We start from the raw sequence: 16246 nt of genomic DNA, 5'->3' as shown, positions 1-16246 counted from the left end.
TTTTTTCCCTTATGTTGTCGTTTCCACAATATTGGACATGAATGTTATGTGCTTAGTTTGTTTGCTCAATTTTGAGCTTTGCCACAGCTGCCACAGTTATCAATTACATGCTTTTGACAGACGAGACTGCCTCCGTGGTCTAGTGGTAGAGCGTCCGCCCGGAGAGCGGAAGGTCCAGGGTTCAATCCCCGGCCGTGTCGTAGCAAAAGACGTTAAAAGATGGTACTTGTTGTTACCCAGTCTGGCGCTTGGCATTAAGGGGCTAAAGCAAGGACTGGTCAGCTCGTAGTCAGTTTACTGCGTCTGAGTGGGGTATTCATGTTAAACTGCGGCATGGTATCTCAGTGGGCAAGCACTATAAATTGGCACCAGTCCTGACTAGTACAAGCAGCCACACACACACACACACATGCATGCACATCACTATATAAGTGTAATCATCCTGGATGCGACGTTAAACCCCATTTCACCTCACCTATGACAGACGATAACGGTAGATCAGGTATCACGTGTCTGTGTACTCCATGGAATGGGGCACATTGTTGGATGGCATGGAAGGTCAACATCACTTGTCATGGTCTAGTCGTCCAAAATGTTTATTTATGAATCTACAAACAAGGTCAAATTTTCATGACATATTAAACAATTCATGATCAAATTTACAATCACTCTCGGGGGGATGGGTGGCCCAGTCGTCTTAGGCTCCGCGATTCGCTGTGCAGAGTTGCGTCCCTCGGGCACGCCAGAAACCTATGATTGTGGGTTCGAATCCCGGTTCGCCCCGATTATGTTTCTAGGTTTGTCAGCACCATACCCGTGCTCGTGGGTTTCACCGAAGTGGTAAACGTCTGAGACCTGCATCACTTCGGGCTTTCCTCCCACATTAAGCTGACACGCCGCGATATAACTGGAATAATGTTAAAAGCGGCGTTAAATCCAACTCACTCACTACAATCACTCTCCATAATTAACCACCTGCTGTATGTCTTGTAACTTTGAAGGTCGTTCACTCATGAAATAACTTCTAGATTCATTGGCAGTGTGCTGTGGACACTTCATATTTGTCACACTACCTCTGTTTGCAACTAGTGATGTTCTCGTATGTGTTTAGGATTGGAAAAACGTATTTATGACCTGAGGGTCCCTATCCTGTGAACATTTGGGTGACTTCCATTTAAGGTCAAGGTCATGATGTTGAACTATGAAACAAGGATCAAATAACGGAGTTCATATTAATACGTTAAAATTCAAATGAAAGCCATCAGTTTAGATGAATAAGTAACACAACACCTATCATGTCATGATTATGTCAATGAATTCACAGTTGCCAGTATTTGCTTGTCTCAGATTTGCTGTTGACCTTTGGACCGCCTCCGTGGTCTTGTGGTAGAGTGTCCGCCCGGAGAGCGGAAGGTCCAGGGTTCGATCCTGGGCCGCGTCATACAAAAAGACGTTAAAAGATTGTACTTGTTGTTACCCTGTCTGGCGCTCGGCATTAAGGGGCTAAAACAAGGACTGGTCGGCTCGGAGTCAGTATACTGTGTCTGAGTGGGGTATTCATGTTAAACTGCGGCATGGTATCTCAGTGAGCTAGCACTATAAATCGGCATCAGTCCGGACTAGTACAAGCAGCCACACACACGCATGCACGTCGCTATATAAGTGCAATAATCTTGGACGCGAAGTTAAACCCAATTTCACCTCACCTCACCTGTTGACCTTTGTCATCTAAAAGGTAAACATTTACAAGCTGGCATGTACCGAAGTATACACAATACTGTTCATATCAACGTTAGGAAGTTGGGGTAGACTTGTGGTTAAAGTGTTCGCTTGTCACGCAGAAGACCCAGGATCGATTCACCACATTGGTTTAAGGAGTGAAGCCCATTTCTGGTCCCCCGAGGGGCAGGCGTGATGTTGCTGGAATATTGCTAAAAGAGGCGTAAAACATTACACACTAATAGGGCTGGGACGGGTAACTTATGTACCCGGGTCGGGTAGGTCTGAGTAGGACCCGGGTACCTACAAGACTACCCGGGCCCGTGGTTAGTCACGTGATATATTGTTTAATGAAACAAATTATCTAAAACTCTATGGTCGCACTATAAGTCACTAATGTTTGAATAAAGATAAAACTTCATGCAGTAAACTTTAGCGTATGCATGACCAGATCGTTTTACACGTGTATCTAAATACATTTTGCCAGGGCTACGGTCAAACTTTTCCAAAACGGACAGTTTGTACCTATCTCTTAACATCTACAGGGGGTACCCGGGTAGTAGATTTGGACTCGTCCCAGCCCTACACACTAATATCAACGTAACTACAGGTATGGATCTTGTAGGACCCTTTTGTCCCTGCGAACTGAAACAAGACAAGGGGTCGGAGGCAAGGTTTGTACACTTTATTTACACACTATACAAGAGAGACACTGAGGACTGGTAGACATCGAGGATATAAGATTTCCAAACACACCTGTCTGGCGAGAGAACATGGTACGTGCCACCAAACACAGATGTCTGTAGATAGAACACGGTACGTGGGGCTCACTGTCGGCAAATGATAATAAATAAAACAATTTTGTTAAAATTGCAGACTTCATTTAAACAATACCCGGTAAATCCAGTTAAATATACAATTTAATGGTCCATAAGATAGTGATAAAATGCCAATTAAAAGTCAATACTTATAAACAATGTCATACATTATAGGCTAAAGCAGTCCACCAGTGGATGATACCCTTCTTCAAGGGAAACAAAATACACTTCCAAACAAGAAGGAAGATGTTTTTTGTTACATGTTCCTATAAAAGAATATGTCGAAATCATGTGAAAAAAAATAATTGAAACTTATTTTGGGAGAAAGATGGTCATAGATCCAGCAATGCATGATGGGAGTGTTCATCCTTCGTCTGCGATATGAAATAATGGTTAATGATGACAGGATTGACGAGAAATATGATGTTTGTCTGATTGTCACAATTGTGGAAAAATTGATAAGACATGATGCCATGCGGGTCTCCATCTCAAACCCAGTCTCCACACAGGGTCTGTCACAAGTCTGCGTATGAAGGTAAGGCCACAACAGATCAAGTAATGGAAACAGGAGACAGAAAATGGACAAAGCAAGTTTTGGCATAAGCACTGAAGTGGACTGGGGTTCTGTTCGACTACAAGGCAGACACAACATGACTGACATACAACCATTCAATCACAGACCAAAGGTGAAGCTGCGAATTGAACTTCAAAACTGACACGTGTACTCTGCTAACCCCTTCAAAATGTAGTACTCTGTAGTTTCAGCAGCAGCTATGGCAAAGAGCTTATTATCATTATCTACAGTTCTATGATAAAACTTATTTTCTTGATCACCATTTTGAATAAGACTGCCACAGCTGAACACCATGGGCATCTGTTAGCTCAAAATTTCATAAAACTCGCTTTCGTAACTTTTGGGTTTGTATAATATAGCGGTAGGACAGGACTTGTTAGTCTGATGCTTGCAGGACAAGAAGAATTACCCAGATGAGCCATACGATACTTGTGAAAATATACTACACTTTGGTATGTCAATATCAAAGCAAAAGAATTCTGTAATTTTACTTCAACATTTGGCATCAATTTCTACAATGAATAAACTATCCAAGAAAAGTGGCACTGGTACGATGCAGTTGCTATGGTAACCAGACAATAGATGTTTCCCACAGCTTGGTTTGAAGTCTGCTTCAGCAGCTGACATATACAAATGAATTAAAGCTGAACATGCAGTTGATAAAGCTCTCTGTATTCTTCCCCATCACAGGCTAACCAGAATTCTCCTTACATAGTGTAGAAGTGGCCTCGAAAATTACATTAATATGTAGCTTAATATCTTTTTAAAAGCCAGCCCTACCTGTTTAAATAATATAAACATTAACTAAGTAATATATTCTAAAGGAAAAGCTATTTAACCATTTTAATATCATTATGGTACAAAAGGTTACCATAGATCCTCTACTTCCTGCACTCAACATAAAGAATCTTCCACCAACATCAACCGGTGCCTAGTGGGGTTGTACGGGGATGCTTTAGTCAGGAATGACCCCTCTCAAATGACAGTATTTATACTCCCCTTGTGCTCGTCCAATTTAGTAAGACTTGTATACATCCTCCCTTATGCGAGATTACCATTTAATTTTCTGGTCTTGAAAATCACACTTATTTTGGCAAGCGAACAACTGTTCAATTTCACATGACCCTCAGACCGTCCCCAAGAACCCCCATTCCCACCCCACCCTACATTATCATGTCGGGGACCCCTCGAGTACCTGCCTGCTGTAACAGTGCTGACACCCCCTACCATACAGTACTGGGCCCACTTGCACTAAGCGATCTCAGCACTGAGGTCATCGGAATTCCCATACTGTTAACATAGGCTTACCATCATCGCAGCGCTGTGATCACTTTGTGCAATGGAGCCCAGGATTACTACAACTGGCTGATGCGGCACTAGTCATGGAACCAAGGACTTAAATAGGTCACTGTGATGAAGCATGGACAGACCATGAGAGGGATTGGTCAGATATATTGGTCAGCGATGACCTTGATACCAAGCACCAGTCCGAGGCTTTGGCAACGTTTTCTTTACTGGACGAAAACTAGGAACACAGAACGTAGAAAGTTTCATTTGGCAATGAGAATCGTAAGTTAAAGCACGTTGTCCTTGAGGAGGACCTGACACCATCTTGTAAATGAGACCCGACCATCAGAAATGCATAATGAAAAGGATTTGGCATTTAGATTTTGTCTTAAAAGACTTGACCATTAACGATTTAATGATTATTATTATATAGTTCTTTCATACAGGGATCACATCGGAATCTATGAAAACGTCACATGATTATCGAAATTGACGATATCTTTTTATTAACCAGATCAATCTGTTCGAAAAAGTAAAAAGACAATCCTAATAGATAATTTTTTTAACCATCATAATACTATCATACAAAAGACTAAAAACATTTATTTGTTTGAATTTGTATCAAGTAAAATATAAAAGACATTTTTGTCAATATTTTCGTAAGCAACTGTTAAAATTAGATAAAAATGATAACAGCATTCTTCAAAAATAAAAAAAGCCATATTAAACTGATTTCATGAAGATGTGATGAAATTAAATCACTATCAAGGGCTTGCACAAATACACTGATGAGCTCTGTAATCAGAGATCATTCATTGGCCATTTATATACTGAAAATGCATAGCGTCAACTGTTGGACCACGTTGTTTTCACAAAGTTCTCATGTAGAGCAAACCAGGCTACCGTAGACAAAAAACACCAACTATCATGGAGCCACTATCAGTCGATTAGTGGATGTTCATGAGATTTAGTACACAGCAGCTGCTATCTACCCAACAACTAGTTCTCTACACGGATAAATGACGATGACTTTCCCTGAATGCAACTGTAAAACCTACTTCCAAATTTGGTATGTGACACAAAACTGATTCACATCAAGGCAATCACAAGTTAAAAATAATCGGTCATATGTCCCTCCCAACACTAAGTTCTGATCAGATCCAATCTCATCGAAATCATATCTTAGGGCTCACTACCACTGCACCAAAGATCTGAGGACATCCCATTACAGGTCACATCAGAACAAACTTTCACCATGCAATGAACTGACTAACAGGAAGTGGACATTAGCCAATAAGATTTGTTTGTTTGTTTGTTTATTTGTTGATAACCCAGGACACAGAAACATATTATTTAGTCACACGAGCATGATCAGAGTTGCAAGTATTCAAATCTAAAAATATAATACTTAGCATGCTGTGAGGATATTTAAAGTTTGTTTGTTGTTAAACGCCACACTCAGCAATATTCCAGCTATCTGACGACAGTCTGTAACTAATAAAGTCTGGACCAGACAATCCAGTGATTGACATCATGAGCATCGATCCACGCAATTGGGACACAATGACATGCATCAACCAAGTCAATAAGAAAGCTGCTTTACATCACTAGTGTCAGAAGGGTGACTTCCATTCCAGGCTACACCTTGACAAGTTTCTTGATTGAAAATTTGAAAACGGAACAAAAGAAAATTCTGGAATGGTTTATCAATGGCCGAGTTGGAATGGCAGTACTTCCCACCAGCTACTGAAAACACTCTTCTGTTTCAAATGAGAAGCAAGAGATAGCATTTGGAATCTGCCGTACAGCCCATCACTGTCAATCAGAACGCCCCATGTCAACCTTTTCAAGACTGAATGAGTAGAAAACGTATTCCGTCTTTCACTTTCGCGATCTCGTAAGGGAGGCTCTGATAGGTTGGATAAAAGGTCGTTTGACGTGACCTGTATTGGGATCCTAAGATCTCTGTGTAGTGTTGTGAGCAGTACAATCTGATTTCAATGAGACTGGAAGAGACAGAAAAACAGCTTTCCATGGCTGAGGTGAAACCTCAGCTTCTATAACCAACAGCAGTGTGTGATTCAGGAAGCCTGATTTGAACATGCAGTAGTCAAGTGATACTGACGCAGGTTATAGTGAGTGAGTTGGGTTTAACGCTGCTTTTAACAGTATTCCAGTTATATCGCGGCGTGTCAGCTTAATGTGGGAGGAAAACCCCGAAGTGATGCAGGTCTCAGACGTTTACCACTTCAGTGAAACCCACGAGCACGGGTATGGTGCTGACAAACCTAGAAACATAATCGGGGCGAACCGGGAATCGAACCAACAATCATAGGTTTCTGGCGTGCCCAAGGGACGCAACTCTGCACAGCAAATCGCGGCGCCTTAGACGACTGGGCCACCCTTGCCCCCGACGCAGGTTATAAAGGGCTCACACTGTCTTGACTATCTTCTAAACTTCAGGAATCAAACCCTTTAGGAACAGTTCGGGCAACCCCACATTTCTCCTTCCAAATCACATGAAATTTGGTCCATGACAAATATTAAGTAAAACAAGAATTACCGGCTTGACACTGATTATCACGATCTATAAAACCATTAAATTACAACGTCTAATTACCGTCACATTATCACATACATTTCTTAGAAATGACAATAGGAAATGCTGTGACACGTTGACTACTGTTAATGCCTTGGTGTGAATCAGTTGTAAAACAAGTAGTATGGGACAGACCACAACTTGTGTATTGTTCCCATGGATTGGTCGGGCATGGAGGTAAGGGCGGACAACTCATGTTCATGTGACCTTGGACATTAAGTAACTTTCCGAAGATATTTGGAACTTTACGTTTGTAAACATCTGCTTTGTATATACACTGGTATATAATAAATACTTGTATAATTCACACTCATGAGATTCAAGAATATTTGTTACATAATTTTCATAAGTGAAAGAAAATACTAAGAAAAAAGTTTGCATACTTAAAAATGTCATTTCATCTGAAAGCAAGCAGCATGTCATGTTGAGATATTAAGTTAAAATAAATATTCCCATTATATATTCGAACATTTTCAATATGCGTACAGGCCTCCAACACTGAGAGCTGTGACGTCTGTGTTCTTTGGTTGCATCAACACAGCAGTCAGCCTGAGAGATATGATACAAGGACTGTACAATGTATACAAGGAGTCAACAACCTGTACAATTTCAGCAGCTCTCAAATACATTCACATTATAAACAAACATAAAACCACATTGGGCATGTCAGATTAATCAACATCATTCTACCCAGACAGAAATCGGTCTGTGTTGGCGCTAAACACTTGTCTCATCAGAGTAATGATTTATCAGTTACCATGACAACCCAGGACACAGAAACATATTATCTAGTCACAGGAGCAAGATCAGAGTTGCAAGTATTCAAATCTAAAAATGTAATACTTAGCATGCTATGAGGATATTTAGAGTTTGTTTGTTGTTGTTTAACACCACACTCAGCAATATTCCAGCTATGTTTCGGGGGTCTGTAAATAATCAAGTCTGGACCAGACAATCCAGTGATTGACATCAGGAGCATCAATCCATGCAGTTGGGATGCGATGACATGCATCAACCAAGTCAGCGAGCCTGACCACCCGATCCTGTTAGTCACCTCTTACGACAAGCATAGTCGAGATATTTTGTGAAAGACACAAGAGCACTCCCTGCATGGTTATCAGATGAAATTATACTATTTGGCTGGATTGCTTGATTCCACATCAACCCATCATAGACCAGTCTATAGAAATCAGATGAAATCTGAGATAACCATACTGAGTGTTCAATGTAGAGCTAGATTCCTGTAGATTTTACTTGGCTAAACTGAATTTGGAACCGAATGTGCATGCAGTGCCTGAGAAAGAAGTTCTTTTCTTTTAATATTAGTTTCCGTGGTGAGGTGGCTGTCACACCATGTGTTTCAGAGGTGGTTATTGTAATTTGAAACTTACGACTGACCAATCAGACTCAAGAATTTTAAAAAGTCATGGCAGAATATGTCCTTATCGGAATAAGTAAAAACTCATAGAGTGAGAATAAATAATATTTCCAGTGTAGCTCTTGGCCTGGCCCTACAAATTTTGATTGGCATGGTCGGTGCAGAACATTGAGTTTAGAACAGGAAACTTTGTCAAATAAAAGCTCACATCTGCGATTTTGCTTACATCCTCAAAGATTTTGAAATGCAACATGCAGGACATTGTCTTTACATGTACATACAGTTCTATACGAGAAACATGACACTACATTCATATATTTGTATGGATTGAATTATCTGGTGTTCTATGGATTGCAATGGCAGCTGTTCTATCGATTGCAATGGCAGCTGTTCTATGGTTTGTAAAGACAGCTGTTCTATGGTTTGTAAAGGCAGCTGTTCTATGGTTTGTAAAGGCAGCTGTTCTATGCTATGGTTTGTAAAGGCAGCTGTTCTATGGTTTGTAAAGGCAGCTGTTCTATGGTTTGTAAAGGCAGCTGTTCTATGGTTTGTAAGGGCAGCTGTTCTATGCTATGGTTTGTAAAGGCAGCTGTTCTATGCTATGGTTTGTAAAGGCAGCTGTTCTATGGTTTGTAAAGCAGCTGTTCCATGGTATGGGTTGTAAAGGCAGCTGTCCTATGGCTTGAAAGACAGCTGTTCAGAGCCAACACAACTGATCATCACCTCAAGCGGTCAATACAAAATATAACTATGCCAAAAATATCTGGATTAAGTAAATGCCAACATTGTTTCCGTGACAACTGGTCTATACAAACCATCATATATATGTACTTCCTATGTGTCTCAAGATCTAACAGAAATTTTCTTTCTAAGTTTCTTCACATAAAGCTTGCCATTTCGAACAATGAAATGTTTCAATCTAAACTAAAACATCACTTAGCCATGGTGAATTAAACTGTACTGAGACGCCCATTCACAAAAGGGACCGACCATTTGATATTCCAGGAAGGGACCTGGGATTTTATAGGGGGAAAAAAAATTATGCCCAAAAATTCTTGAAAAAATATAATTGTTTCAGACTTGTGAAAAAGAAAAGGAAATGCAGGATACAAAAAATACATTGTTCCAAGGGTTTTTTCTTTCAAAAATTCAGGCTCATTGCTTTAAATAAAAAATATCTGGTTTTGCTGCTCAGTATAATCTCAATACCAAATCCAAGGCTTCCCTCAAATATTAAAAGGTCGGTACCTTAAGTACGCCCTTCAGTATCGCTGCTGCTGATGATTATTGATAGCCGAGAGATGCACCCTGTCAGGCCAAACACTACCACTAGCCACAAGAAAATACAAATTCACTCTCTTGTACAAAAGTTCACTAATAACTGTTCTGGCCAGCTTTGATCGGGAGTCATGACAACCAGGGGACACTTCTGAAATATATCTTACACTCCAAATACCCAAGTACAAAAAGCATTAAAGCATTTAAAAGTTTAATTCACAAAATTGCCACAAAATGAAAACTATGTTAAAAAATCACAAATACCATCTTACATATGCACTTGTAAATTTTAAAACACACATAAAACTGGCTCGATTCCAAAGAGGATTTCATAAGAAGTATTAGTCTTGAGCCTGTAAGGGCATTGGGGTAGCCTAGTGGTTAAAGCATTAGCTTGTCACACCACAGATCTGGGTTTGAATCCCAAAATGGGCCAATTGGTGTCCCCGGCCGTGATATGGCTGTAATATTGCCCAAAAACGGCATAAAACCTTACTCACTCACTCACTCCTCCCCTTCAAAGCTGTACAGAGAATGAAGCACCAATAAATCGGTATATACGGAGACGATGACTATACACTTGTCTCCTTCTTAAATGCATTGTCCCCACTGTCTTGTTGAGGCAGCCACACATTGTCAAAACTGTCATCCTCCGAGGTAGAGCTTGTGTCCTCCAATAGGCCTCGGAATCCCGACTGTGTTAGTCGGTCATACTCACTCATTGACCTTGGCAGCCAAAAAGCCTTTTTTGCTAGGTCATCACTCTCGCTAGCTTGTGATATGAGTTTATGCAGCACTTTTTCCTGGTAAGAATGGTTTACATATGCATATGCTATTTTCCGTGGACGATCTTTGAACTGTTCTTCCCAACCTAGAGAGCGTTGTTTTTGCATGCCTCGATGGCGTGAGTATTTATCGTAAGGTCGGTGGCGTTTTCGATGAGTTGGATCGGAGTGATGGTCAGACTCGTTAATCACTGGCCTCCGCTGATTGTGCAGCTGACCATCCGAGTCTGCCGGACAAATGAAGTCACGTGACTGGTCATCTGACATGACAGGGCTCTTTGAGCCGTCACCTTTTGTCCTAGGTAAAACACAAGAAGAACTTGAATGGTTTCGTTTGTGACAGCGATACCGACTGCTATCAGAGCTATAGTCCCCTGATAAAGGTCGCACTGTGTTCGGGCTATGTACACGTTCACCTGATGAGGGACGAGAGTTTCGTCTGGGACTCAGCCCCCGGGTTTTTATGTGATCATTCCTTGACTTAAGAGGGCTGACCGGCGGTATATAACCGTTCTGACCGCCACGGTCCATGTGACTAGGCAAGACTGGCATTTTCTGCGGGTGAAGAATCTCCATCCCGTTATCACTAACTTGACTCTGGCCGTCGAAGTCTCTGAGGCGGGGCACGGAGCCATCCCGCACCACGTACTCCCCGGCAGGGATCACTGGCACCACCCCTGCACGGAGCTGACGGGGCAACGTGTTATTCCTGGGGGGAACAGGGGTGAAGGCACTAGGGTGGGATCCAGTGCCGAGGGAGCAAGCGCTGGGTGAGCGCTGATGTTGAGGTAGAAGAGGCCCCCCTGGGGTCAGGTTACAACACGGGCTCACTGCCCCACCCCTATCAGGAATCTTCACCCCCCCTACTGGGGTCATCTGACTCCGGTCCATGGGGGGGCCGGGCATCCTCCCTGGGCTGTGCTGGATGTTCATTGGGAGCTGTGGAGCCCCATGGTGAATCGCTATCCCTGGGTTGTTCAAGTTGGCCCCATGTAACATGTTAGGCTTGGCCGACGACTCTTTGGCTTGAATCTGTATTTCAATACTCAGGTGAGTATTTGCATCACTGTTCGTGCCCTGACTGAGTCTCCTGTTGATGTCCGACGTCGACATATTGTCTGTCATACTGTCACAGTTAAGGTCTTTGTTCACATCTTTATTCATTATTTTTGAATGAGTGTGACGATTTTTCTGCCAGAATTTCTTAGCTGCCCCGTTTTGTCGGGGGTTGTAAAAATTAGGAAATCCCTCCTGGTTGCTGCTGACGGAACCCTCTTTGGAGGAGTTGGGTACTGGGACTAGATTGATGTTCGACTGCTTACCAGGGTTGTTTTTCATTTGGTAAGCCTTGGCAATATTAGAGGATTTCTGTGAATATGTCGTGGATACATCCACACTACTGTTTGACTTGACGACATTGCCGTTGACCTGCGTTACCTGCGTGGGCGGGTCTGTATTCACAGGAAAGCTATACAGTGGCTGAGGTCCGCATCCAAAGAACCGCTTCCAACTCAAACGTGAGTCCCTCCTCATCAGGCAGAAATATCCCACCATGAACACACCGAGCAACGCACTCGTCACTCCATATAAATAACTAAAGATTAACTCCTGGTACGGGATGATATTTTTAAACGGCCTGGCCACAGCGAAAGCTCCACACACCCAGGCTACTATGTACAGAAACAACATGGCCACCAGGGCTCGCAGCTGCGTGATTGGGCGCATCTCCTGATCCAGAATGCTGATGGATGATGCGTTATCATCATCATCGTTATGCAGCTGAGTCAGACTCTGAGTTTCCAGGTTCGTGTCGGCCTGGTTCGGCACCAGCTCAATCTCATTCACGTGCATCTCCTCCGTCTCGTCCGTCTCGTTGAGGTTGTTGGGCTGTCCACGAATCACACACGAGATCCTTAAGAAGAAGATGAGGTTGAGCACCACAAGTAGAGCCACCGGGCCATAGAACGCACCTAGACTCGGCTCCCAGGCGAGGAAACAGCTGAAACACAGAGCATAGTATTTTACAGGGCATAGCGTCTTACAGGGCAGAGCGATTTACAGAGCAGAGCGTTTTACAGGGCATAGCTGTTTACAGATTAGAGCATTTTACAGGGCAGAGTGTTTTACACAGCAGAGCATTTTACAGGGCATAGTATTTACAGGGCAGAGCGTCTTACAGGGCAGAGCGATTTACAGAGCAGAGCGTTTTACAGGGCATAGCTGTTTACAGATTAGAGCATTTTACAGGGCAGAGTGTTTTACACAGCAGAGCATTTTACAGGGCATAGTATTTACAGGGCAGAGCGTTTTACAGGGCATAGTGTTTTACAGAGCATGGTGTTTTAGAAAGCATAGCATTTTACAGGGCAAAGTGTTTTACATGGCAGAGCATTTTACAGGGCATAGTGTTTACAGGGCAGAGCGTTTTACAGGGCATAGTGTTTACAGGGCATAGTGTTTTAGAGGGCAGAGTATTTTACAGAGCATGGTGTTTTACAGGGCATAGAAGGGTAAGAGCTAAGAGGTTGAATTAATGCTTGTTGTACTGTGTTGTTGTTGTGGACACTAAAATTGCAAATGATGACTGGTTTACATTGGTGTATGTTCAGGATTTACAAGAGATTAACTTGCTCCTAACTCAGCTGCAGTCGATATCTACTTACTAATCACTTCCTGAGTAGAAGTTGAAGTTGACCGCGGCAGTGATGCCGCAGATGATGATGGGGACGCCCCAGCCCAGGAAGTAGAACCGGAGGATGGGCTTGGGGGGGAGAGGCATGACCACCGGCTCGGGCGGCGGGGATGGAGGGCGCTCGGCCTTCAGGAACTTCTTGAACATGTTGCTGGAGGCAAGAGCGTGGTTGTTAGAAGTGGGTTGATAAAAACAGGATGCTGAACAATAAGATCTACATACAACCAAGTGTCGAACAGTTGGCAGGTGAAAACAAAACAAAATGATACATAAGATGTATGCTTGTTGTGTTTCTCTGATTGTGAAACAAGAGTTACTTCCCTTCTATTTCATCAACCTCCCAATCTCCGATATGATAACGCTCTGCGTCAAGGTCTGAGGACACCTCCATATAAGATCACATCAGGTGAACCCTATGTGAACTTCGACAACCCAATGAAAGAGAAGGATGCAGAGGTACTTGAGCCAATCAGATGGCACCTTTCCAAAACAATTCACCTTCATTTCTTTACCAACTCGATTCGGAAATTTTAGTCTCAGCAGGAGGAAACCACCACAGAACACAAGCATACCCTCGATAGTACACCACTTTGTGTGAAGATGGCAGGATATATTAAATATCTAAAACAACGCAGTAGCAAAGCTTTAATCTTATCGCAATCGGAACTCCTGATGTATGTTTGTTTTTGAGGTACAGAAATCTGACATGTTGATCTGAATGGTTTCCTAACTCGTACTAAGAATTTAGAAATCTCAATGCTGATTGGCTGATTAGAAAGGTCACCTGACGTGACCTGTGAAGGTGTCCTCACATCTTCAAGCAGAGAGGTTTTATATCAGAGTCAAAAGATCAGATTTCACTGAGATTGTCAACTTCCATGTTTTTATCACTACTGAATAGGTTAAGAGGCATATAAAATGATTTCAAATTTTGTATTTTACTCCACATTTGAGAAATTATGAGTAATCTGTAAATGTCATTGCTAGAACTATCTTACTTTGAAGTGATGGTGATCCAGAAGACCGCACACAGTGTGAGGTAGTGTATAGCTATTCCTGCGATCTGACACACCAACTCAAAGTCCGTCCGATTGATGCCCATGGTGAAGGCAACAATGAGCAGGAGAACGCTGATGCAGATGTTGATCACAGAGTGCTTCATCTTCTTCGGGATGTAGATCATTCTGGAACAGGGAGTAACGTATATTGTCAAGCATGGAGTCACAATTGTAGTCACACATCTAGGGCTGGGACGGGTAACTCGGGTACCCGGGTCAGGTGGGTACTGAGTAGGACCCGGGTACCCACAGAACTACCCGGACCCGTGGTTAGTCACATGATATATTGTTTAATGACAAAAATTATCTGGAACTCTATGGTTACACTACAAGTCACTAATGTTCGCTTTCTGACTATGCACCCGTTCCTTCTGATTTTTCATATGGTTGAATAAAGATATAACTTAATTCAGCTTCAGTGTATGAATGACCCGATTATTTCAAACATGTATCTAAATACTCTCTCTCTCCTGAGACCTACAGTGGGTACCCGGGTAGGGTCGGGTAATAGAGGGATGGGTACCCGGGTAGTAAATTTGGACTCGTCCCAGCCCTACACACATTCAGTAATCACCAACACTGACATTGAACACAATGCTATTGTTCATCGCTTTCGGCCATGTGATCTAGACTACCAGTTGTCGGATTTTCATGTTGTGGAAGCTGTGGTGGCTGAGTGGGTTAAACTGCTGACTGAAAATAAGGTGCCTCACTCTGGCAGTGTGGGTTCGAATCCCAGATGGGACTCAACCTAAAAAGTACTAAAATCTGTACCTGTCTAGGAAAGTTTTATCCAAATATAACATATGTAGACACTTACATTGTTTACTTTCAGCCACATCACAGCAGTTACAGGCTTACTGTACCCATGTCAGGAATCAAAACAAACATTTTAACCACTAGGCTAGTCCACCTCCCATTTTCCCCGTGCCTTTAGGATATACAAGACATGTTGTGTATCTCCGACAGTTTACCTGAAGCAGGTGACATAGGTGATGATGACGGCCATCATACACAGCATGCAGATGCAGCTGCCCACGTAGATGATTGGCTCCATGATGAACCGGCGGTACTGGTCCTTGGCGTTCTCCTGAAACATGGCCAGGCCAGCGTTACGGACAACAATACATCGCAACATCCTGTCATATATCTAACATCTTGAACTGTGTCGTCTTTTCCTACAGTGCTTATCATTATTGATGAAGGGAGATGAAATTGAAATTTGTGAAAAACAATTTAAAAGTCAAAGCCTATGTTAACAACAAAATAAGAACAAAAACAACAAGAACAATTTATTTTTTTATGATGTGTCAAATCCCCACAATAATACATGTCAAAGTGCTTGATTAATACCCCGGTTAATGGATAAGTGTGCACTTGAATTTCATTCTCAGCTTCCTGGGGAGTATACATCTCAATCTGCCTTACAAGGCTTTAGAAGGTTAACAGTCACATTACCATCTCATCCTACTAGGTTCCCATTCACTGCTGGGTGAAAAGAGGAATATTTCAATATTTCTCATGTCACCGTTGAAAGATTTTTGCTCATTTAGCTGACTCAGCAGATATGTATAAGGCTATTTCTCCACCTCGTATACATGCTGTTATCTTACACACAATACAGGAAGCTCGAGATATCTACCTGCAAGATGGCGAAGTTGGAGAGGTGGTAGCACTTGACGGTAGTGATGTTGCCGGTGAAGCCGACGATCTCGCAGCCATCCGTACACCAGTCTCCCAGTCCACCTGTCACAATTTAAGGTCAAAGGAATATAACAAATTGAAAACAAATAGAAAACAGCTGTTCGATTGCACTGAGGCTATCTTTCATTGACTCTTAAACAATGTGCAGCTTTTGGCGTTATAGTTGGGTGCAAGGGATTTAGTGTCCTACTCAGAAATCCATGTGCAACCCATTTTCTTCATGGCGGGGTATAAGACCGCAGATCAGATATTTATTTCCCTCCCAGGTGGGATACTTAGTGAATGAATCAGATCTCAACATTGTGTCATGGAGGTGGCACAATGTGTTCTGTGACGGACACAGGAATCAGCTTG

The 16246-nt window shown here is 42.4% G+C and overlaps 1 protein-coding gene across 1 annotated transcript in view; it reads right to left on the bottom strand.

Annotated features, from left to right (window-relative positions):
• Positions 1–8328: 8328 nt before the first annotated feature.
• The window catches only part of LOC124136589 (adhesion G protein-coupled receptor A3-like), a 123713-nt gene continuing 115795 nt past the window's right edge, over positions 8329–16246 (bottom strand). The window contains exons 13-17 of the mRNA XM_046502554.2: positions 15831–15934; positions 15163–15278; positions 14129–14314; positions 13102–13281; positions 8329–12437 (exon numbers count right to left, since the gene is read on the bottom strand). Of these exons, the coding sequence (XP_046358510.2) occupies positions 10226–12437; positions 13102–13281; positions 14129–14314; positions 15163–15278; positions 15831–15934 (2798 nt within the window). The 3' untranslated portion in view covers positions 8329–10225. The remainder of the gene's footprint in view (positions 12438–13101; positions 13282–14128; positions 14315–15162; positions 15279–15830; positions 15935–16246) is intronic.

The sequence above is a fragment of the Haliotis rufescens genome, unplaced genomic scaffold (genome assembly GCF_023055435.1).
Source record: "Haliotis rufescens isolate VD_foot unplaced genomic scaffold, xgHalRufe1.0.p SCAF_12, whole genome shotgun sequence".
In the NCBI taxonomy this organism is placed as follows: Eukaryota; Metazoa; Mollusca; class Gastropoda; order Lepetellida; family Haliotidae; genus Haliotis; species Haliotis rufescens.
This window is presented reverse-complemented; position numbering and strand designations above follow the sequence as displayed.